Source organism: Choloepus didactylus, chromosome 2 (genome assembly GCF_015220235.1).
Source record: "Choloepus didactylus isolate mChoDid1 chromosome 2, mChoDid1.pri, whole genome shotgun sequence".
Lineage (NCBI taxonomy): Eukaryota > Metazoa > Chordata > Mammalia > Pilosa > Megalonychidae > Choloepus > Choloepus didactylus.
In genome coordinates, this window is record NC_051308.1 from 7,083,522 (window position 1) to 7,106,492 (window position 22,971).

General features: G+C 39.8%; 2 protein-coding genes across 8 annotated transcripts in view; one reads left to right on the top strand and one right to left on the bottom strand.

The window, feature by feature from the left end:
• Positions 1 to 15,999: 15,999 nt before the first annotated feature.
• On the bottom strand, positions 16,000 to 21,643 carry LOC119528237 (translation initiation factor IF-2-like). Its single transcript, XM_037828857.1, has 3 exons — positions 21,524 to 21,643; positions 18,646 to 18,763; positions 16,000 to 17,988 (listed from the first exon to the last, which is right to left on the bottom strand). The coding sequence occupies exons 1-3, from the start codon at positions 21,641 to 21,643 to the stop codon at positions 17,537 to 17,539; spliced, it is 690 nt and encodes a 229-aa protein (XP_037684785.1). The 3' UTR covers positions 16,000 to 17,536.
• SCAF8 (SR-related CTD associated factor 8) overlaps positions 18,171 to 22,971 on the top strand; it is a 337,204-nt gene continuing 332,403 nt past the window's right edge. For all 7 annotated transcript variants that reach the window (XR_005214393.1, XM_037820137.1, XM_037820123.1 and 4 more), the window contains exon 1: positions 18,171 to 18,361. Coding sequence is in view for 6 of the 7 variants with exons in the window: in XM_037820137.1 (XP_037676065.1) it covers positions 18,332 to 18,361 (30 nt within the window). In the remaining variant the exon portion in view is untranslated. The remainder of the gene's footprint in view (positions 18,362 to 22,971) is intronic.

Below are 22,971 nucleotides of genomic sequence, written 5' to 3' on the forward strand. Positions count from 1 at the left end.
TTTGTGTTTAACAACCTTGATAGTTTTCAGGAGTAATCACCAGGTATTCTGTAGAATGACCTGCAAACAGGCTTGTCTGACGTTTGCCTCATGTTTAGGTTGGGGTTATGGGTTTTGGGGATGAAAATCCCAGAATTAAAATGCCATTTTCATCACATCATATCAAGGGTACATACTATCAGCATGACATCACTGTTAAAGTTGACCTTGATCACCTGGCTTGAGGTAAGTTTTGTCAGTTTCTCTACTGTAAAGTTACTCCTCTCCCTCCTTTTTCATATTGTACTCTTTGGAAGGAAGTTACTAGTTTCAGCCCACACTTAAGGAGTAGGAAATTATGCTCCACTTCCCTGAGAACAGAGTATTACAAAAATTATTTGTAATTATTTTGCTAGAAAGATTTTTCTAGCCTCCTCCATTTATTGAATAAATATTCAATAGTTTACTTATATCAGTATGGACTCATCAGAATTTATCTTACAACTTTGGATTACAATCCAATATTACTTTATTTTGTTGCTCAATTTTTTCCAGTTTTGTCCACTGGGTGCTCTTTTAGCTGCCTCCTATGTCCCTTTGACATACTCCCTTCAGTGTATGTGTGCATGTGCATGCATGCATTTAGCACTTCCTTACTTTTTGGTACTACAAGGTGATCCAGGTTCATCTTGCATCTTGTATATTTCCTGTTCCAGTCCTAAATCAACTATTACTCCAAAATCCCTGGTTGCTTTTATTGGAGAATGGTATTGGCAACTGAAATCCTGGTGCTAGGTGTGCCTGTTGCTACTAGGATGTTGTTTCTTCTAGGCTATCTCAAGTAAATAGACTCTTGGAAGGAAATATACAGTGTATACTAATCTCTCTCTCTGTGTATATACAGCTTTAAATGTAGTCATCTGTTAAGCAAACATCAGTTCATATGATATCTCCAACTCATCTATTACCACATGGATCCTTCCAGGATTTTTTCATTGCTTCTCTGTAAACTCCAACTTCAACAGTAAGGAATCTGACTCCCAAATCTGTCATCCATTTAATTGTTTAAATTAGTGTATTATTACATCAGATACTTTAGTTTTTCAGCTCTAGAAGTTTCATTTGGCTCTTATAGTTTCCATTTCTCTCTTCATTAGTTTCATGCTTTCCTTTAAATTGGTGCATTTATTTTAATAGCTGTTATAATCATCTCTGTCATTTCTGGGTTTATGTCTATTGATTTTTATTTATCCTGATTATGACTCACATATTCCTGATTTTTCATGTCTGGTAATTTTTTATTTAGTGAATGCTGGTCATTTTGAATGTTACATTGGTGAGTGTCTAGATTTTAATCTTCCTTTCAAGAACGCTGAATTTGTTTTGGCTGGGAGCTGAGTCACTTGCTTTGTTAGGATGAGTATAGTTGATCTAGGGTTGGCTGTGACTCTTTAGAGCCTCCACTGAATGCCCCAGACATTCAGCAAGGTTTTTCCATTCTGGCTGTTTAGAATTCAAAACTTTCCTAATGCTGGGAATTGTTCAGCTTTTAGCTCCCAGGGATTGTTCTTTGCCTGGCCTTGTGATGTTATATCCTGTGCATGCATTGCTTAGTATTTGGTCTAAAATTCAAGATGACATCTGCAGGTTTCTTGAACCCTTTTTCCACGTGGCTTACTCTGCTCTAGTACCCTACCCTGCAAATTATAACCACCTCACTTTTCCAAAATCTGATCCCTGCCTCCTCAACTCAACAAGATTCCCAAGCTGTTTGGGTTCTCCCTTTCTGAACTGTGATCCAGAAAGTATACCAGGCAGGAAGGCAGAAGTGGCATAACCTCTTTGGTTTCCTTCTCTATTGTCCAACGTCTGAAAGCAGTTGTTGTATATATTTTGTCCATTTTATAGTTTTTAAAATAAAAGGTTAAGTGTGGTACCAGTTATCCCATCATGGCAAGCCCCTCTACTGTTTTGATTGTTGTTTTACCTGGTGTATTTTTAAAATTAATTACATTTTCTAATGTGATTTTTTTTTTAATCATCATTTTATTGAGATATATTCACATACCACGCAGTCATACAAAACAAATTGTACTTTCGATTGTTTACAGTACCATTACATAGTTGTACATTCATCACCTAAATCAATCCCTGACACCTTCATTAGCACACACACAAAAATAACAAGAATAATAATTAGAGTGAAAAAGAGCAATTGAAGTAAAAAAGAACACTAGGTACCTTTGTCTGTTTGTTTGCTTCCCCTACTTTTCTACACATCCATCCATAAACTAGACAAAGTGGAGTTTGGTCCTTATGGCATCTAATGTGATTTTATATGTTGGCATATGGAAATGTAATTGTCTTGAATTCTAATTAATTCTACAATCTGTGAATATATTTTGAGTTTTCCATATAGACAATTACGACAATTAAAAATAACAATTTTTGTTTTTTTCAATTCTTGGAATTTTTATTTCTTTCTCATGCTGCATTGTCTTGGACTTCCAGTGCAATGAAGAATACAAGTGGTAATGATAGGCATCATTCTTGTCCTGGTTTTAAAAGGAATGCTTTTCAGCATTTGAGTTTTATGTATTATGTTTACTGCAGCCGTTTTTCAGTTCCTGATTTAGATGCAGATTGAGGAAGTTGTCTTTTATAATTAGCTTTCAGATTGTTTTTGTGGTAGGCTGAAAAAATGGCCCCCAAAGATATATACATGTTATATTGCAAAAGATGTGTTTAAGTTAAGGATCTCAAAAAAGAGGAGATTATCCTGAACTATCTGGGTTGCCCTAAGTGCAATCACATGTGCTGTTATAAAAGAGAGGCAGAGGAAGTTTTCACACAGAGACATACACAGAGGAGAAGGCAATACAAACATGGAAGCAGAGACTAGAGTGATGTGGCCACAAGTCAAGGAATAGTTAACAGAAGCTAGAAAAGGCAAGGAACAGATTCTTCCTTAAGGCCTCTGGAGGGTTCATGGCCAGGCCAACAGCTTGATTTCAAATGTCTGGTCTCTATCATTGTGAAACAACAAATTTCTATTGGTTTAAGCCACTCAGTTTTTTGGCAGCTAAAGTAAACCAATAGAGTTTTTACTTAATAAGTGATGCTGAATCACGTAAAATACAATTTCTGCATCTGATGAAATAATCATATAGCTTTCCTCTTTTAATCTCTTAATATGTGAATTACATTAATGGAATTTTTCTAAATTTGAACTAAACCTTTACTCCTGGGATGAGCCCAATTTGTTCATGATGTGTGTGTGTGTGTGTGTGTGTGTGTGTGTGTGTGTATGCTTTGTCTAACATTTCTTCTCTTTCTCAACCATGATACACTGTTTCCTTGCATGTTTAATTATTTTTGACTAAGCAATACTCATTTTAGTAGGTAGAAATAATGCCTCCCCCCCAAAGATGTCCACATATAATCCTCAGAACCCAAGAACATGTTACCTTATATTAGCAAAAGGGACTTTGCAGTCAGAGAAGGCCACAAGGAGAAGTAGGAAGTCAGAGGGAACCTGGAAAGCAAAGGAGAGAACATTACTATGTGATGGGAAAGCTAAGGTGTTCCAAGGATTGCCAGCAGGCAGCCCCAGAATGCCACAGTCTTTGGGAAGAAAGCAAGCCTTGATGATGTCTAGATCTTGGACTTCTTCTAGCCTCAAAACAGTAAGCCAATAAATTCTAATGCTTAAGCCAAAACAAAACAGAACTTTGCAGATATTATTATGTTAAGGATCTTGAGATGGGGAGACTATCCTGGATTGTTTGGATGAGCCTAATATAATCAGAAGCGTTCTTATAAATAAAAGATGGAGGCAAGAGATGTCCAAGAAGGAGATGTGATGATGGAAGCAGTAGGTCAGCGTGATTGGATGTGAGAAGGACTCAACTATCTCTTGCTGGCTTAGAAGACAGAGGAAGAGGGCACAAGCCAAGGAATACAGGCAGCCTCCAGAAGCTAGAAAAGGCAAGGAAACAGATTCTTCTCTAAGGCCTCCAACCAGAAAAAGTGCAACCCTGCTGACACCTTTTGGACTCTCAGCCTCCAGAACTGTGAGAAGATATCTTTGTGCCACTTTAAGCTATCAAGTTTGTGGTAATTTGTTACAGCAGCAATAGGAAACTGACTCACTTATTATCCTTGAAAATTCGTCTGCAGAATTATTTTGCAGGAGTTCCTTAAGGCCTCAGATGAAGGCACAGTCTTCCAGAGATCTGCCCTTACTTCTCCTAGGTGCCTATTTGTGCTACTAGTCTGGGGGCACTTTATATGAAAGGCTTATGGTAATGTACATTTTAGCTACAAGTTCATGAAGAGGCTAGGTTATGTTATACTTTTCAGCACTGCCACCCTTCTTGATGTTGTTTAGACAAGGAAATTTTTCTTCTAGTCCCCTGGGGTGGAAAGAGTAGTGAGTTTACTTCGTCTTCACACTTCGAGGTTCCACCTTAATCTTTGGGGACTCTCCTGTTAGACTTCACCACTTGGGTGGACCCCATACTTTAACTTCTGTCCCTTTAAACCATAAGGCTGTCAAAATCCAAAGTTCCAGTTTGTCTGGAAAGGAAAATGCCTGCAAGGCAAAAGCAACTTCACGGTTCTGATTGCCTCTCTGGGTTTTCACTTTCTTTAGGTTTGTCCTGGTTTCAGTGCTTTCAAATCTTTTCAGGTTTTTTTTCTTTTAGCCAGTATCTGTAGTTGTTTTCAGTAATGGGGCTGAGCTGAGTAACCTAGTCCATAATATTCCATGAAACCGATTAAAAAATTTGTTATTCCAAATCTGTCAATTCTATTATCTAAACTTATTGCTGGTCTGATTTTGCTGTCTTTTGTTTCTGTTGGCTCCCACTCATGAGGTTTTGTTTTCCTGTCCATTAATCTATGACTTTGCTTAATTATAATCTTATTTTCAATAGATCTTTACTTGTCCAAATTCCCTGAAGGCTGATTTGAAGTTGCTTTCCTCCAGAAAGAATGTGCATTTACTTCTGTCAGTTTCCTGGAGGCATGCCAACTCAGTACCACTTTAAAATAATTTCTTTGCTTGAAGTTTTTCACTTCACTCAGGTAGTATACATTTGGACCACAAACTTGTATCAGGTCTGACTTGTGGTTACAATCTGTTTCCCTCTCTTGACTCAGTTCCAGTGTTTATGCAGGCAAATTTCTTTCCTTGCTACTTACTTACTGTATCATTTAGTAAATTAATACCCCTGCATTCTGGGAAGGACTATACCTCTCTCTTGTGTATTTGGTTATCATTAGTTTGTCCATGAATCTCTGATCTACTCTGGATGTATTAACAAATTGAGTTGCTAATCTGCAAACATATGAGGAACACGACGATCACAAGATATTGTGAAACTGTAAGCCTTATTTGGATGGTCACCTTACCTCCTATCATTGTACACTCAACTTATAACAGGTATTTGTAGCAGAAAGTTAGAGAGAGCCCAGTGATGTAAGCCATTTGGCTTTTCAATGATATACTCTGTTTTATCACACCCTGGGTCTTCTCTCATTGCATTGCAACAAAATAATTTGGTCTATTTTTCAATGATAGTCCAAAGTGAATAAATATTTGTAGAGTCAGCACTATCTTTGTCATTTCACAATAGCTACATAAAACTGTAATGTATGTAAAATATCCCCTTTTTATAAGCAACTTGTATTGGGGTTCACTTGGAAAGTCTGTGAGGGAAAATTTGCCTGTAGGGTGGACAAATAACTTGGATTGGGAGTAAAGAGAGATTTACTGCGAAGGAGAAGAATATAAATCTACTTTACTCATATAGGGACAAATGTTAATCTTAACTTAATATTAAACTACAAAGGCCAGAAATTTAGGAGTATTTCATAATTTTTATTTTACTACCACAACTACTAATTTTTGCTGTTTGACCTTTGGCGTTTGAAGAACCATCCAACAGACACACACCTGCACGCACCAAACCCAAAATTCCTACTTAAGTAAAGCTCATAAAAGAAAATGTTTGGGAGGTGGGGCAAGATGGCGGACTGGTGAGCTGTATGTTTGTTACTCCTCCAGGAAAGTAGGTAGAAAGCCAGGAACTGCGTGGACTGGACACCACAGAGCAATCTGACTTTGGGCATACTTCATACAACACTCATGAAAACGTGGAACTGCCAAGATCAGCGAAATCTGTATGTTTTTCTGGCCAGGGGACCCACACCCCTCCCTGCCAGGCTCAGTCCTGTGGGAGGAGGGGCTGTCAGCTCCAGGAAGGAGAAGGGAGAACTGGAGTGGCAGGCATTCTACTGATCCAAACTCCAACCATAGATAGACTGAGACCAGACACCAGAGAATCTGAGAGCAGCCAGCCCAGCAGGGAGGAGACAGGCATAGAAAAAAACAGCACGAAAAACTCCAAAATAAATGCGGAGGATTTTTGGAGTTCTGGTGAACACAGAAAGGGGAAGGGCAGAGCTCAGGCCCTGAGGCTCATATGCAAATCCCGAAGAAAAGCTGATCTCTCTGCCCTGTGGACCTTTCCTTAATGGCCCTAATAGCTTTGTCTCTTACCATTTCAATAACCCATTAGATCTGTGAGGAGGGCCCTTTTTTTTTTTTTTTAATCCTTTTTTCTTTTCCTAAAATAATTACTCTAAGAAGCCCAATACAGAAAGCCTCAAAAACTTGCAATTTGGGTAGGTCAAGACAAGAGCACAACTAAGAGAGCTCTGAGACAAAAGGCAATAATCCAGTGGCTGAGAAAATTCACTAAACACCACAACTTCCCAAGAAAAGGGGGGTGTCCGCTCACAGCCATCATCCTGGTGGACAGGAAACACTCCTGCCCATTGCCAGCCCCATAGCCCAGAGCTGCCCCAGACAACCCAGTGTGATGGAAGTGTTTCAAATAACAGGCACACACCACAAAACTGGGCGTGGACATTAGCCTTCCCTGCAATCTCAGCTGATTGCCCCAGAGTTGGGAAGGTGGAGCAGTGTGAATTAACAAAGCCCCATTCAGCCATCATTTCAGCAGATTGGGAGCCTCCCTACACAGCCCAGCAGCCCAGAACCGCCCTGGGGGGACGGCACTCACCTGTGACATAGCACAGTCATCTCTCAACTCAACACAGGACCAGGGGGTGCACGGCGTGGAAGAGGGACCCACTCGCAACTCTCAGGAGCCATACGCCAATACCAAGGACTTGTGGGTCAGTGGCAGAGACAAACTGTGGCAGGACTGAACTGAAGGATTAGACTACTGCAGCAGCTTTAAAACTCCAGGATCACCAGGGAGATTTGATTGTTAGAGCCACCCCCCCTCCCTGACTGCCCAGAAACACGCCCCATTTACAGAGCAGGCAACACCAACTACACACGCAAGCTTGGTACACCAACTGGACCCCACAAGACTCACTCCCCCACTCACCACAAACGCAAAGCAGGGGAGAACTGGCTTGTGGAGAACAGGTGGCTCATGGATGCCACCTGCTGGTTAGTTAAAGAAAGTGTACTCCACAAAGCTGTAGATCTGATAAATTAGAGTTAAGGACTTCAATTGGTCTACACATCCTAAAAGAACCCTATAAAGTTAAGCAAATGCCAAGAGGCCAAAAACAACAGAAAATTATAAGCATATGAGAAAACCAGACGATATGGATAACCCAAGCCCAAGCACCCAAATCAAAAGATCAGAAGAGACACAGAACCTAGAGCAGCTACACAAAGAACTAAAGATGAACAATGAGACCATAGTACAGGATACAAAGGATATCAAGAAGACCCTAGAGGAGCATAAAGAAGACATTGCAAGACTAAATAAAAAAATGGATGATCTTATGGAAATTAAAGAAACTGTTGACCAAATTAAAAAGATTCTGGACACTCATAGTACAAGACTAGAGGAAGTTGAACAACGAATCAGTGACCTGGAAGATGACAGAATGGAAAATGAAAGCATAAAAGAAAGAATGGGGAAAAAAATTGAAAAAATCGAAACGGACCTCAGGGATATGATAGATAATATGAAACGTCCTAATATAAGACTCATTGGTGTTCCAGAAGGGGAAGAAAAGGGTAAAGGTCTAGGAAGAGTATTCAAAGAAATTGTTGGGGAAAACTTCCCAAATCTTCTAAACAACATAAATAGACAAATCATAAATGCTCAGCGAACTCCAAATAGAATAAATCCAAATAAACCCACTCCGAGACATATTCTGATCACACTGTCAAACACAGAAGAGAAGGAGCAAGTTCTGAAAGCAGCAAGAGAAAAGCAATTCACCACATACAAAGGAAACAGCACAAGACTAAGTAGTGACTACTCAGCAGCCACCATGGAGGCGAGAAGGCAGTGGCATGATATAGTTAAAATTCTGAGTGAGAAAAATTTCCAACCAAGAATACTTTATCCAGCAAAGCTCTCCTTCAAATTTGAGGGAGAGCTTAAATTTTTCACACACAAACAAATGCTGAGAGAATTTGCTAACAAGAGACCTGCCCTACTGGAGATACTAGAGGGAGCCCTACAGACAGAGAAACAAAGAAAGGACAGAGAGACTTGGAGAAAGGTTCAGCAGTAAAGAGATTCGGTATGGGTACAATAAAAGATATTAATAGAGAGAGGGGAAAAATATATATGACAAACATAAACCAAAGGACAAGATGGCTGATTCAAGAAATGCCTTCACGGTTATAACATTGAACATAAATGGATTAAACTCCCCAATTAAAAGATATAGATTCACAGAATGGATCAAAAAAGATGAACCATCAATATGTTGCATACAAGAGACTCATCTTAGACACAGGGACACAAAGAAATTGAAAGTGAAAGGATGGAAAAAAATATTTCATGCAAGCTACACCCAAAAGAAAGCAGGTGTAGCAATATTAATCTCAGATAAAATAGACTTTAAATGCAGGGATGTTTTGAGAGACAAAGAAGGCCACTACATACTAATAAAAGGGGTAATTCAACAAGAAGAAATAACAATCATAAATGCCTATGCACCCAATCAAGGTGCCACAAAATACATGAGAGAAACACTGGCAAAACTAAAGGAAGCAATTGATGTTTCCACAATAATTGTGGGAGACTTCAACACATCACTCTCTCCTATAGATAGATCAACCAGACAGAAGACCAATAAGGAAACTGAAAACCTAAACAACCTGATCAATGAATTAGATTTAACAGACATATACAGAACATTACATCCCAAATCACCAGGATACACATACTTTTCTAGTGCTCACGGAACTTTCTCCAGAATAGATCATATGCTGGGATATAAAACAAGCCTCAATAAATTTAAAAAGATTGAAATTATTCAAAGCACATTCTCTGACCACAATGGAATACAGTTGGAAGTCAAGAACCATCAGAGACTTAGAAAACTCACAAATACCTGGACGTTAAACAACACACTCCTAAACAATCAGTGGGTTAAAGAAGAAATAGCAAGAGAAATTGCTAAATATATAGAGACAAATGAAAATGAGAACACAACATACCAAAACCTATGGGATGCAGCAAAAGCGGTACTGAGGGGGAAATTTATAGCACTAAACGCATATATTAAAAAGGAAGAAAGAGCCGAAACCAAAGAACTAATGGATCAACTGAAGAAGCTAGAAAATGAACAGCAAACGAATCCTAAACCAAGTAGAAGAAAAGAAATAACAAGGATTAAAGCAGAAATAAATGACATAGAGAACAAAAAAACAATAGAGAGGATAAATATCACCAAAAGTTGGTTCTTTGAGAAGATCAAGGAGATTGACAAGCCCCTAGCTACACTGACAAAATCAAAAAGAGCAAAGACCCATAGAAACAAAATAATGAATGAAAAAGGTGACATAATTGTGGATCCCAAAGAAATTAAAAAAATTATAAGAGGATACTATTAACAACTGTATGGCAACAAACTTGGATAATGTAGAGGAAACGGACAATTTCCTGGAAACATGAACAACCTAGACCGACCAGAGAAGAAATAGAGGACCTCAGTCAACCCATCACAAGGAAAGAGATCCAATCAGTCATCAAAAATCTTCCCACAAATAAATGCCCAGGGTCAGATGGCTCCAGAGGGGAATTCTACCAAACTTTCCAGAAAGAACTGACATCAATCTTACTCAAACTCTTTCAAAACATTGAAGAAAATGGAACACTACCTAACTCATTTTATGAAGCTAACATCAATCTAATACCAAAACCAGGCAAAGATGCTACAAAAAAGGAAAACTACTGGCCAATCTCCCTAATGAAAATAGATGCAAAAATCCTCAACAAAATACTTGCAAATCGAATCCAAAGACACATTAAAAAAATCATACACCATGACCAAGTGGGGTTTATTCCAGGCATGCAAGGATGGTTCAACATAAGAAAATCAATCAATGTATTACAACACATTAAAAATTCGAAAGGGAAAAATCAAATGATCATCTCAATAGATGCTGAAAAAGCACTTGACAAAATCCAACATCCGTTTTTGATAAAAACACTTCAAAAGGTAGGAATTGAAGGAAACTTCCTCAATATGATAAAGGGCATATATGAAAAACCCACAGCCAGCATAGTACTCAATGGTGAGAGACTGAAAGCCTTCCCTCTAAGATCAGGAACAAGACAAGGATGCCCGCTGTCACCACTGTTATTCAACATTGTGCTGGAAGTGCTAGCCAGGGCAGTCCGGCAAGACAAAGAAATAAAAGGCATCCAAATTGGAAAAGAAGAAGTAAAACTGTCATTGTGTGCAGATATATGATCTTATATGTGGAAAACCCTGAGAAATCGACAATACAGCTACTAGAGCTAATAAACAAATTTAGCAAAGTAGCGGGATACAAGATTAATGCACATAAGTCAGTAACATTTCTATATGCTAGAAATGAACAAACTGAAGAGACACTCAAGAGAAAGAGACCATTTTCAATAGCAACTAAAAAAACAAGTACCTAGGAATAAACTTAACGAAAGATGTAAAAGACCTATACAAAGAAAACTACATAACTCTACTAAAAGAAATAGAAGTGGACCTTAAAAGATGGAAAAAGATTCCATGTTCATGGATAGGAAGACTAAATGTCATTAAGATGTCAATTCTACCCAAACTCATCTACAGATTCAATGCAATCCCAATCAAAATTCCAACAACCTACTTTGCAGACTTGGAAAAGCTAGTTATCAAATTTATTTGGAAAGGGAAGATGCCTCGAATTGCTAAAGACACTCTAAAAAAGAAAAACCAAGTGGGAGGACTTACACTCCCTGACTTTGAAGCTTATTATAAAGCCATAGTAGTCAAAACAGCATGGAACTGGCACAAAGATAGACATATAGATCAATGGAATTGAATTGAGAATTCGGAGATAGACCCCCAGATCTATGGCCGACTGATCTTTGATAAGGCCCCCAAAGTCACTGAACTGAGTCATAATGTTCTTTTCAACAAATGGGGCTGGGAGAGTTGGATATCCATATCCAAAAGAATGAAAGAGGACCCCTACTTCACACCCTACACAAAAACTGACTCAAAATGGACGAAAAATCTCAATAGAAAAGACAGTACCATAAAACTGCTAGAAGATAATGTAGGAAAACATCTTCAAGACCTTGTATTAGGCGGCCACTTCCTAGACTTTACACCCAAAGCACAAGCAACACAAGAGAAAATAGATAAATGGGAACTCCTCAAGCTTAGAAGTTTCTGCACCTCAAAGGAATTTCTCAAAAAGGCAAAGAGGCTGCCAACTCAATGGGAAAAAATTTTTGGAAACCATGTATCTGACAAAAGACTGATATCTTGCATATATAAAGAAATCCTACAACTCAATGACAATAGTACAGACAGCCCAATTATAAAATGGGCAAAAGTTATGAAAAGACAGTTCTCTGAAGAGGAAATACAAATGGCCAAGAAACACATGAAAAAATGTTCAGCTTCACTAGCTATTAGAGAGATGCAAATTAAGACCACAATGAGATACCATCTAACACCGATTAGAATGGCTGCCATTAAACAAACAGGAAACTACAAATGCTGGAGGGGATGTGGAGAAATTGGAACTCTTATTCATTGTTGGTGGGACTGTATAATGGTTCAGCCACTCTGGAAGTCAGTCTGGCAGTTCCTTAGAAAACTAGATATAGAGTTACCGTTCGATCCAGTGATTGCACTTCTCTGTATATACCCGGAAGATCGGAAAGCAATGACACGAACAGATATCTGCACGCCAATGTTCACAGCAGCATTATTCACAATTGACAAGAGGTGGAAACAACCCAAATGTCCTCCAACAGATGAGTGGATAAATAAAATGTGGTATATACCCAGGATGGAATACTACACGGCAGTAAGAAGGAACAATCTCGTGAAACATATGACAACATGGATGAACCTTGAAGACATAATGCTGAGTGAAATAAGCCAGGCACAAAAAGAGAAATATTATATGCTACCACTAATGTGAACTTTGAAAAATGTAAAACAAATGGTTTATAATGTAGAATGTAGGGGAACTAGCAATAGAGAGCAACTAAGGAAGGGGAAACAATAATCAAAGAAGACCAGATAAGCTATTTAACGTTCTGCGGATGCCCAAGAATGACTATGGTCTATTAATTTCTGATGGATATAGTAGGAACAAGTTCACAGAAATGTTGCTATATTAGGTAACTTTCTTGGGGTAAAGTAGGAACACGGAAGTAAAGCAGTTAGCTTAGGTTAGTTGTCTTTTTCTTACTCCCTTGTTATGGTCTCTTTGAAATGTTCTTTTATTTTCTGTTTTTTTTTTTTAATTTTTTTTTCATATAGTTGATTTTAAAAAAGAAAAAGTTGAAAAAAAAAAAAAAAACCAAGGAAAAAAAATATGTAGAGCCCCCTTGAGGAGCCTGTGGAGAATGAGGGGGTATTGGCCTACCCCACCTCGATGGTTGCTGGCATGACCGCGGACATAGGGGACTGGTGGTTTGATGGGTTGAGTCCTCTACCGTAGGATTTAACCTTGGGAAGATGGTTGCTGCAAAGGAGAGGCTAGGCCTCCCTATATTTGTGCCTGAGAGCCTCCTCCCAAATGCCTCTTCGTTGCTCAGATGTGGCCCTCTCTCTCTGGCTAAGCCAACTTGAAAGGTGAAATCACCGCCATCCCCCCTACGTGGGATCAGACACCCAGGGGAGTGAATCTCCCTGGCAACGTGGAATATGACTCCCGGGGAGGAATGTAGACCCGGCATTGTGGGACGGAGAACATCTTCTTGACCAAAAGGGGGATGTGAAAGGAAATGAAATAAGCTTCAGTGGCAGAGAGATTCCAAAAGGAGCCGAGAGGTCACTCTGGTGGGCACTCTTACGCACACTTTAGACAACCCTTTTTAGGTTCTAAAGAATTGGGGTAGCTGGTGGTGGATACCTGAAACTATCAAACCACAACCCAGAACCCATGAATCTCGAAGACAATTGTATAAAAATGTAGCTTATGAGGGGTGACAATGGGATTGGGAAAGCCATAAGGACCATACTCCACTTTGTCTAGTTTATGGATGGATGAGTAGAAAAATAGGGGAAGGAAACAAACAAACAAACAGACAAAGGTACCCACTGTTCTTTTTTACTTCAATTGCTCTTTTTCAGTTTAATTATTATTCTTGTTATTTTTGGGTGTGTGCTAATGAAGGTGTCAGGGATTGATTTAGGTGATGAATGTACAACTATGTAATGGTACTGTGAATAATCGAATGTACGATTTGTTTTGTATGACTGCGTGGTATGTGAATATATCTCAATAAAATGAAGATAAAAAAAGAATATATAGTATACAAGAAAAAAAAAAGAAAATGTTTACTTTGTACTTTCACTGTCTCTTAGGAAATTTACTTAGTTTCAGTATCACATTTGGTGAGTTTGTAGATTATGATGTGCACATTTTCTAAAATAAGGTATAAAATTACTATTATCAAAAAGGGGCAAAACATTATTTAAAAAAACCCTCCTAATCTCAGCATACCAACACAATTGTTTTTATTTTCTTCACATTATTTTTCAATCTTTGTATAATACTTTTATGTATGCATAATACACATAATGTATGTTAACATATATTAAGTTTGTTTTGTATCCCTCCCTTTGTACTTTTAATAGTCTAATATATGCATTTCCCATATTTCTAGTCTTACCTAATAATTTTTATTAGCTGTATAATATTCCATTTTGTTTTATATGTTAATTTACCAAACATTTCAGAATGTTTGTTTTCTAAAGAATCTTGACTTTCTATTTTTTCCATTGGATGGGAGTTAGTTTTGGTTTAGTGAATGTTTCAGGTTTCACCCCAGTTGGAAATTTATTCATATTATACATAGATCATTAAAGCCACTATTGATAATTGATATAGAGCTGTGCTTCTCAATTGGTAGCCTCAGCCACATATTTTAAATTTGAGTTACTTAAAATTAAATGATATTAAAAACCAGTTCCTCATTGCAGTAGCCATATTTCAACTGAATAATAGCCACACAGGGCTATTATTACCACACTGGGCAGTACAAATATGGAACATTTTCATCTTCCCAGAAAGTTCTGTGGTTAGTACTGCCCTAGACTGTGTTATTGACCTCTTGGCCATGGCTGAATTAGTTCCCCTGATTTAGTCCCAGAAATGATTAAGTCCTAGGGGACAGGCCAATGTTAACCAAATCACAAGGGAATATCATAGACTCTGGAAGGTGAGTTTTATACTTTACAATTTGGACTATCTCTCCTAGTGACTAGAATACTCCTCTTCACTATTCAGGGCATCATCTTTCCATCTCAATCTTCAGAATCTGAATTAATGGACTCAAGTTTCTTGCTGATGACCACTGAATACAAGCTGGGACAATCAAATTCCTTTCCCCTTCCCTTAGGGACATGCAACTGGGAAGAAAAGATTTTCAATCAGGTCCACTGGGTGTGTAGGACTATAAGACCAGAAGCAGTCACTGTATTTCACTATGTCAAATAGAGGGGTGGATAAAGCAACAGAAGGAAAAATGAATCAGGTGAGCAGAGATGAGGTTGTCTTTTGGGGTTTCTATATTCTGCTTTCAGGTGCCTTCCTTTGGCTCAGCTATATTCCTGAACCTTGGCTTACATGAGAAAACCCTGTATCCTAAGAGTGCATTATTCTCTTATGGTTTACCTAACTTGAAATGGTTTGTTATACTGGGAATCAGAATCCTAACTAATATATGTTTCCAGTTGTGCCAGTTTGAATGTATTATGTCCCCCAAAACGCCATTATCTTTGATGTAATCTTGTGTGGGCAGATGTATTAGTGTTGATCAGATTGTAATTCTTTGAGTGTTTCCATTGAGATGTGACCCATCCAACTGTGAGTGATGACTCTGACTAGATAGTTTCTACGGAGCTGTGGCCCCACCCATTCATGGTGGGTCTGAATTAGTTCACTGAAGCACTATATAAGCTCAGACAGAAGGAGCGAGCTTGCTACAGCCAAGAGGGACTCTTTGAAGAAAGCACAGGAGCTGCAGATGAGAGACAGTTTGAAGACGGCCATTGAAAGCAGACTTTGGCTCAGGAGAAGCTAAGAGAGGACAAACACCCCAAGAGCAACTGAGGGTGACATTTTTGAGGAACTGCAGCTTAGAGAGGAATGTCCTGGGAGAAAGCCATTTTGGACCCAGAACTTTGGAACAGACACCAGCCACGTGCCTTCCCAGCTAACAGAGGTTTTCCGGACACCATTGGCCATCCTGCAGTGAAGGTACTTTATTGCTGATGTGTTTTGTTGGACACTTTACAGCCTTAAGACTGTAACTGTGTAATCAAATAAACCCCCTTGTATATAAGCCAATCCATCTCTGGTGTTTTGCATTCTGGCAACATTAGTAAACTAGAACACCAGTTATTGGTATTGATGTGTTCATGGAGGTATGTTTATTTCTGCATAAACTCTGTACCTAGCAGTTGCACCGGCCCTCTGGACTTCCCTTTTAGCTCTACCTTTCTCAGCTTTTCCTCTTGCTCCTCCTCAGTTTAAGATGGTGCTGAAGCTATCCTCTGTTTTTATCTCTTCCTTCCCCTTAACAAAATATGCCCTCTGCTGTTTTTCTGAGTAGGAAAGCTTTATTAAATCAAGTCAAGTAACTTGTTAATAACTGATTTTATTCTTTAGCTTGCATTGCATTTTAATTTCTCAGGCTAAGTAATTTAGTCAACATCCATCTAATAAATGACTCAATAATCTTGCATAGATCAATACATTAGACTTGAGCATTAGAATCTGGCATGAGTAGAACTGGGCAGGGTACTTACTCAAGTGACAGCATGCTACTTTAGATGGAGAGATTAGGAGAGCCCTCTCCCAGGAGGGGACTGAAAGATGAAGTCAGCTATGCAAAGAATGGGAGCAACAGAACCCCAACTGAGAGAAGAGACACATACAAAGGTCCTCAGGTTGTTCAGGAAGAAAAAGGAGGTCAGTATGGCCAGAGTGAAGTGAGCACAAAGGAAAGCAGTGAGTTGAGGCAGGGCTTTTCAGGCCATGGTAAGAGGTGGTGATAATACTGGAAGTGTAATGGCAAAGAATTAAAGGATTTAAGCAAGGGAGTGATATAATCTGATTTCTCTACAAAAGAAAAAAAAAGAAAAAAAAGGAAAAAAAAGATCCCTCTGGCTGCTGTCTGGAGAATGAATTTTGAAAGAAGATAAGCAGGGGGACCAGTTAGGAAGCTACTGCAATAGTGTTGGCAAGAGATCATAATGGCTTGGCTTATTAAGCAATACGGAGAACTTTGATACCGTCTGAAAGGGATTTTGAAGGTAAAAATATAAGCTCTTACTGATGTAAAAGTTATCCAGTTTCCTATTAAAGCTGTCAGTGAAGTAGACCCAAAGATCCTGAACTCTCAGGAAGGATCTCACTTTCTCATTGTCATTGGCTCTGGGCTCATGTCTTAGGGAACTAACTTGATTCCAGTAATCCCCCAGAGTAAAATTCTGTCATTTTCCTCCCTTCGTTTCTGCTGAGTTTGGGAGGAGAGACTGCCTGAAAATGAATTTCAACAGGAAGACAGCGGTGTCTGAGATTCAATCACATACCCTGAATTTTTACGTTTAATAAATGTTAGCTCTCAATCTGGTATTGGCTATTTTACATTGCACGAAGTAACACAGAAGGCATTTTGTTAGCAGCAACTTCTATTTCATCTAGAAATAAGTCTTCATCCTCTTACTACATATAACCTTGGGCAAAATTCCTTTAGAATGATTCAGCTTCCTTAAGAGGTAGGTTTCCTCTCACCTGTCCAGATCTCCCGCGTTCTGAAACGTGCACACCAGCATCCTCATTGTCCACCTCCCTCAGGCCCGCCCGAGGACACGCAGCGTGCATCTCCTGCACCAGTTGCTGCACGCACTGCTTTCGCCTTCTGTCCACACTGGACCCGAAGCCTTTGTTTATAACATTTCCTCCCTAGCCTACCTATTAAACGGCTTGGGCTCATTGTTATTAAATAAATGAATGATAAGGAACGGTTCTTTCGGCTGTTAACCTTTAGGCCACTGCCCAGAGAAATTCTGATAAACAACTGAACCCAGGAGCTCGTGCTGAGGAGCCAATCCACATGGAAACAACGGGAATCAGATCACTGCTATTTCCTAAACTTGCCACTTTGTGGGGACATTCGGTTTTTCTAGGGACCAGCGCTTTGATGTCGTCCGCCAAGCGAGACGGGGAACTTCCGGCGCGGGGAGAGGCGAGGCGAGGAGCGCGGAGAGCAGCGAGGCCCCCCGGCGACGGCGCTCTGGCCCGCCTGCGTCGATGGTACCGCGCGGCGGTCGGGCCGCCGCCAGGGGGCGCGGTGGGCGCCGCGGGCCTCCGAACTGCGCGGCTGGCTGGAGCCGCCATATTGGATGCCGCAGCCGCCGCCGCCAGCTCTGCTCCTGTGTCTTCGCCGTGCGCGGCTGGTTTCTGCGGCCCGAGCGGTGGGGAGGTGAAGCTGGAGCCTGTCAGAGGAGGAGGGAGAGGGAGGTGTAGAGTGCAGGGGTCGGGCTAGAGCGATAGGGAAGCACGAGCTCGCGGAGCGGAGAAGCGGAGGCGCCGCGGCCGAGCCCTGCCCCGCCGCCCGCCCCGGCAGCGCCCGTCCATTCCCGGGCCGAGCTCCGCCCGCCGGCGGCTATGCGGGGGCCTTGCAGCCCCTGAGGTCCTTCTCCGTCGCCTGCTCACTCCACGCTTCCCGAGGCCGCGGTGCCCCATTCTCAGGGCCGCGTCGCCGCCGCCGCTGCGCTCCCCCACCCGCGCAGGGCCGCCGCCTCTTCCGCCGCCGCCTGAAGCCTCCGCGCTGACAACATGGAGGCCGTGAAAACCTTCAACAGCGAGGTTGGTACTGTGGCCCAGCTCCCGCCCACTACCGGCCGCGGAACGGGGTGGGCGAGGGTCTGCGGGCCTTCTCGGGGCGGGCAGGTGGGTGGGTGGGCGGCGGCCTCGTCCGCCGTGGGGGAGGGGTGTCCCTCATTCGGGGGAGGGGTTGGAAGAGTCTCGGGCCGGGGAGGGTCCGGATCCCCGCGCCCTGTGAGTGGCTGCGGGTGGAGGCCGCCCCGAGGGCCTTTCCCAGACTCCCGGCGGGTCTGGGTGTTGGGGTGTCTTGGGACTGTCCCGCTCACCCTTCTCCTGGGGCTTGGAGGGCTTTGGCTTAACTGGATGCAGACCGCACTCTCCAGACCAGACCTTCCAGGGTCTTATATGAGGCAGGCCCAAGCTGGGGGCAGTGGGGAAGAGGACCTACGGGGTGGTGATTTGTGGTCACGTTGCACGTAGTGTTTATAAGCGAGATGCTGTTGGCTAGGTAACCTGCCAACCGGGGACCTGGGCTACGAGGATGGTTGGTAGGGAGGCACGGTTATTCTGCCATTTCTAATATGCTTACTCCCCCATCCTCTCAACCATCACTACCTAAAGGCTCAAATAGTAGGAGAGATGTGTGCCTCTCAGATCGCTAGAGAGGAATGATGCTGAAGGGGAAGCATTTCCCACCGGCTTCTTCAGGTGTCATTGCAAACCCAGATTTTGTTTTTTTTTTTAAACAAGTTGCCCAATTTTCATTATTTAAGTGAATTTTCTAATCTGAAGGAAGACAGATTTTGATAAAATATAGTTTGTTTTAAACTACTGATTTAAGTAGACCTCAATGTAAACATTAAACAAATGTAACAAGTGAGTTTCTATACAACCAGAATGAAACCTGTACACTTAGAAAAATTATTTAAATGTGATGTTATCTAAATTGAAATAATTTATGAATTTGAATGTGGAAGTGCTAATACTTTATTCAATAATTTGCTTGTTAAGCAATCTCTTAAATATTCACTTCTTGAAGTACCAGACCTATTGCTGTGATAACCGTAATAGGACGATATTTTAAAAAGTCCTTAAACAACTTTATCTTGTTTGCTCTTTTTTATTTTTCTTTTTAAAGAATTAGCATTCGGGAAGGTTAGTAACAGGCTAAAAGTTAGGTGACATTCATATGAATGGGGCTCTCCATAGTAGAACAGCAATGACCACAGTATGCGAAAGCACTTTTTGTGTAAAGGATTTTCTTTTTTAAATAGTGGATTTCCTCCTCCTTCTCCTCTTCCCCCTTCCCTCCCTCCCCCCTTCTCCTCCTCCTCCTATTTTACAACTTCTTGATAAATGATTAGAGCAACTTGGGAATATTTTTCCATTTTATTTATGAATTTATAGCTGCTATTTTGGGAGGCAGATACTCCCAACTGTGAAATATGTTCCACTGCACTATGCGTAGTGCTTAAACAACTGGAACAAAAAGTGTTTAATGATACTGTATTCCAATTTATTGTTAATAGTTTTATAGTTATTGTTAATAGTTTCAGGACATGCAGGAAAAAACAACTTTGTGTAGCCTTTTTATCTGCTACGAAACAGCACTAGCATATAATTCTTGTAAGGTTTTAGAATTATATATTTAAAAAACCTTATTTCCACTGCAAATATTTGATTGCCCCCTTTTTTGAGATGTGTCCCTCTTTGTATGGGGAAGGGGGGTTCCAGAGAAGTGTGCCCCCCCCCCCACAGTTTTACATGGAAGCCCTCATCTGGGCTATGTAAACAAGTGGTTAACACACTATGGTGATCACAGTAGGGAGCAGTGATGTAGAAATGTCACTGCCTGTTTTTCATTTTAGTGTTGATATTAAGGGTAAGGGGCCTACATTTACATGCCTATAAGTGTTTCACCTCTCTTCTTATTGAAGCTTGACAGGAACTTGAAGTTTGTGGTAGTAGTCCTCTTTTTAGTGTATGGAACACACTGCCCTTTCCCCCTAGAGATTTTAATGAACTTGAAAATCTTTTAACTTCCTTATTTGCTAATACATTTATACTTCACTTGGTTTGAAAGTGGGGTTAGCATAAAAATGGTAGCTATGCAGATTCCCAGACAGAGCTGAGGAAGGGATAAAGAATAAAAGAATATTCAGAGGAATATACTTTTCTTTGGTGGGGGGGGGGGCTTGAACAGAAAACAAAATAGATAACCTTGTTAAGTTTTTCCTTTTTTGAGTACAGTTTCTATGGATTTTCTTAATACTTGTTGATGTAGTAAAATTTTTGTTGTTGCAAGTTATCATATGGTGGGGAATAGCTCAGTAATGAATATTTTCATGTTAAGCATTATTATAAAAGGCAAAAATAAAACAGGAATCTGAGTTACAGGATTAGGAGAAAAGGATGTTTTAGAATGTTTGCTTGCAGTGAATGTGACTGATTCCATCCGAACTCTGCTAAATTTAAAGGTATTTTGAAGCATTGAATTGTCAGATTCCATTGATACGCTTTATAAGGAGCAAAGATTTAGCTCTAAGCATGATCATCGTGTAATGTTTACCAACAAGATATTTTGGTATTTCACTTTAAAATGTTTAAAATATATAAAGCTCAGCTTTTATGCCTTGCTAAATTGCAGCTTTTTCACAAAATTGAGCCCCCCACTCCCCTTCATTTTCTGATTTAGTAGAGAAAATTGGTCTGAAGACAGGAATAGGTCAGAGATTATTAAGTTAAGAATATAAATTCTTTATCTGCAAACCACTGAATGAGTGTCAGTCTGTGAAATTCCCTGCCCCTATGCAAAGTATGTATGAGTGGGTTTTTTTCCCTCCCTGGGTCAGAATTCCTTAAAGGGGTTCTGTGGCCTCCCACCCCTATGTTAAAAATCATTGTGTTGGAAGAGCCTTTAATTTTTATCAGAAATTATGTGCTAAATTCAAGTGCCCACTATGCTAGTTTTGTGGGAAAACCATATTTTGCAGTTAAGCGTTATCACTGTGATGAAAGAGTTAATCCCAAGACCATGATCTTCAATCCTGAAACCATGAAAGAAAATTTGTCCAGGTTGGAATATAAAACTCCCTAAGAGTCAATGTTTGACCATAGGAGATTTTTATCACATTATAAGGTGTTATAGTTGTAGCTGCTCTGAGATTCTGGCATTTGCTTGTTAAAATGGTTTGAAGTTCTCACCTCAGTAAAAAGGGTCTCTTGTATTGACTGCTTAAATCTCTGGACCATTTTAGAACCACCGTTGTTGGAATGCAGCAGTTTTATGTAAGCACTTAAGGATGACCATCGTCTGGATGTCATTCTAGTCTTTTTTTTTTTTTTTGGAAGAGGAGTAGAAAGAGAAGAAGAATGAGGAATGCGTGACCCTTCCCTTTAGAAACATACTTTCATAATTTAGGAACTCTTAAAGTAATATATGGAAAATATAAGAGCCTATTATGTATTGATTATACTTTGACAAGAAAGTAAGTGGAGGTGTTTTACTTCTGTATTGGGTTTTCTTTAATTTTTAAGGACTTTAGAAAAGACATAACCACACACACTACAAAAAGTTAGTGCTTTTTTAATCATATTTTTTGTTGTAGCATATGACATATATACATAGAAGTGATAACTTGCCAAATGCACTTTAACAAGTAGAGAGCAAATTTCGAAGAATGGTATGGGTTACAGTTCCACAGTTTCAGTTATTTCCTTATTGTGAAATATAACATGTATACAAAAAAAAAATATCTTTCAAAGTATTATTTAACAAGTAGTTATTTAGGAAATTTCCAAAGTTGTTAAGAGTTACAGTACCATAGTTTCAGTTATTTCCTTATTGTGAAATATATATAAAAAGGTGATAGCTTTCAAATTACAATTTAACAAGTAGCTATAGAACAAATCTCAAAGGATGCTCTGGGTTACAGTTCCATCATCTCAGTTCTTTCCTTCTAGCTATTCTAATACCCTAGCAACTAAGAAAAAAAAAAAAATATATATATATATATATATATATATATATATAATTTTTGTATTTTATAATCATGAGCAAATTTTTTTTAAGCTTCTTTGTGTAGCTAGATGCCTTACTGTAGTTTTCTTCCCCATTTCTCTTGCTGCTCTGAATAGGCAGGTGTAGGGCTATATATATGTGTGTTGTGTGTGTGTCAGAAAAATGAAGATTTAATTTCAATGTTTGGCTTTACCTTGTTGCATAAATTCTGAGAGGATTCTGGTACCTTTCATCACTTTAGGTATACCTAAGTCCTTATTGGGTTTGTTTGTTTTGTCCTAGGATCTTTTGGTTAGTCTGATAGCTTACTCCTTTTCTTTCTTTTTTTTTAAATAATCCATTTTTTTAAAAGAAGTTGTAGGTTTGCAGAAAAATCATGCAGACAACAGTTCCCATTCCACCCCCCCGTCCATTATTAATGCTCTGCATTAGTGTGGTTGATAGCTTACTCTTTTAAACTGCTCCAGGATGCAGACTTTCCAGAGTCAGTTTAACATCCAGTACATTTTCTTGTTCTGTGCCTTGTTTTTCACATCAAAAGTGAAATCTCTCTTCCTCCAGATTTCCCCATTTCCAATTTTAGCTTAAAGGGTGCATTTTGTCTATAAAGGACTTTTTATAATGTGACCCA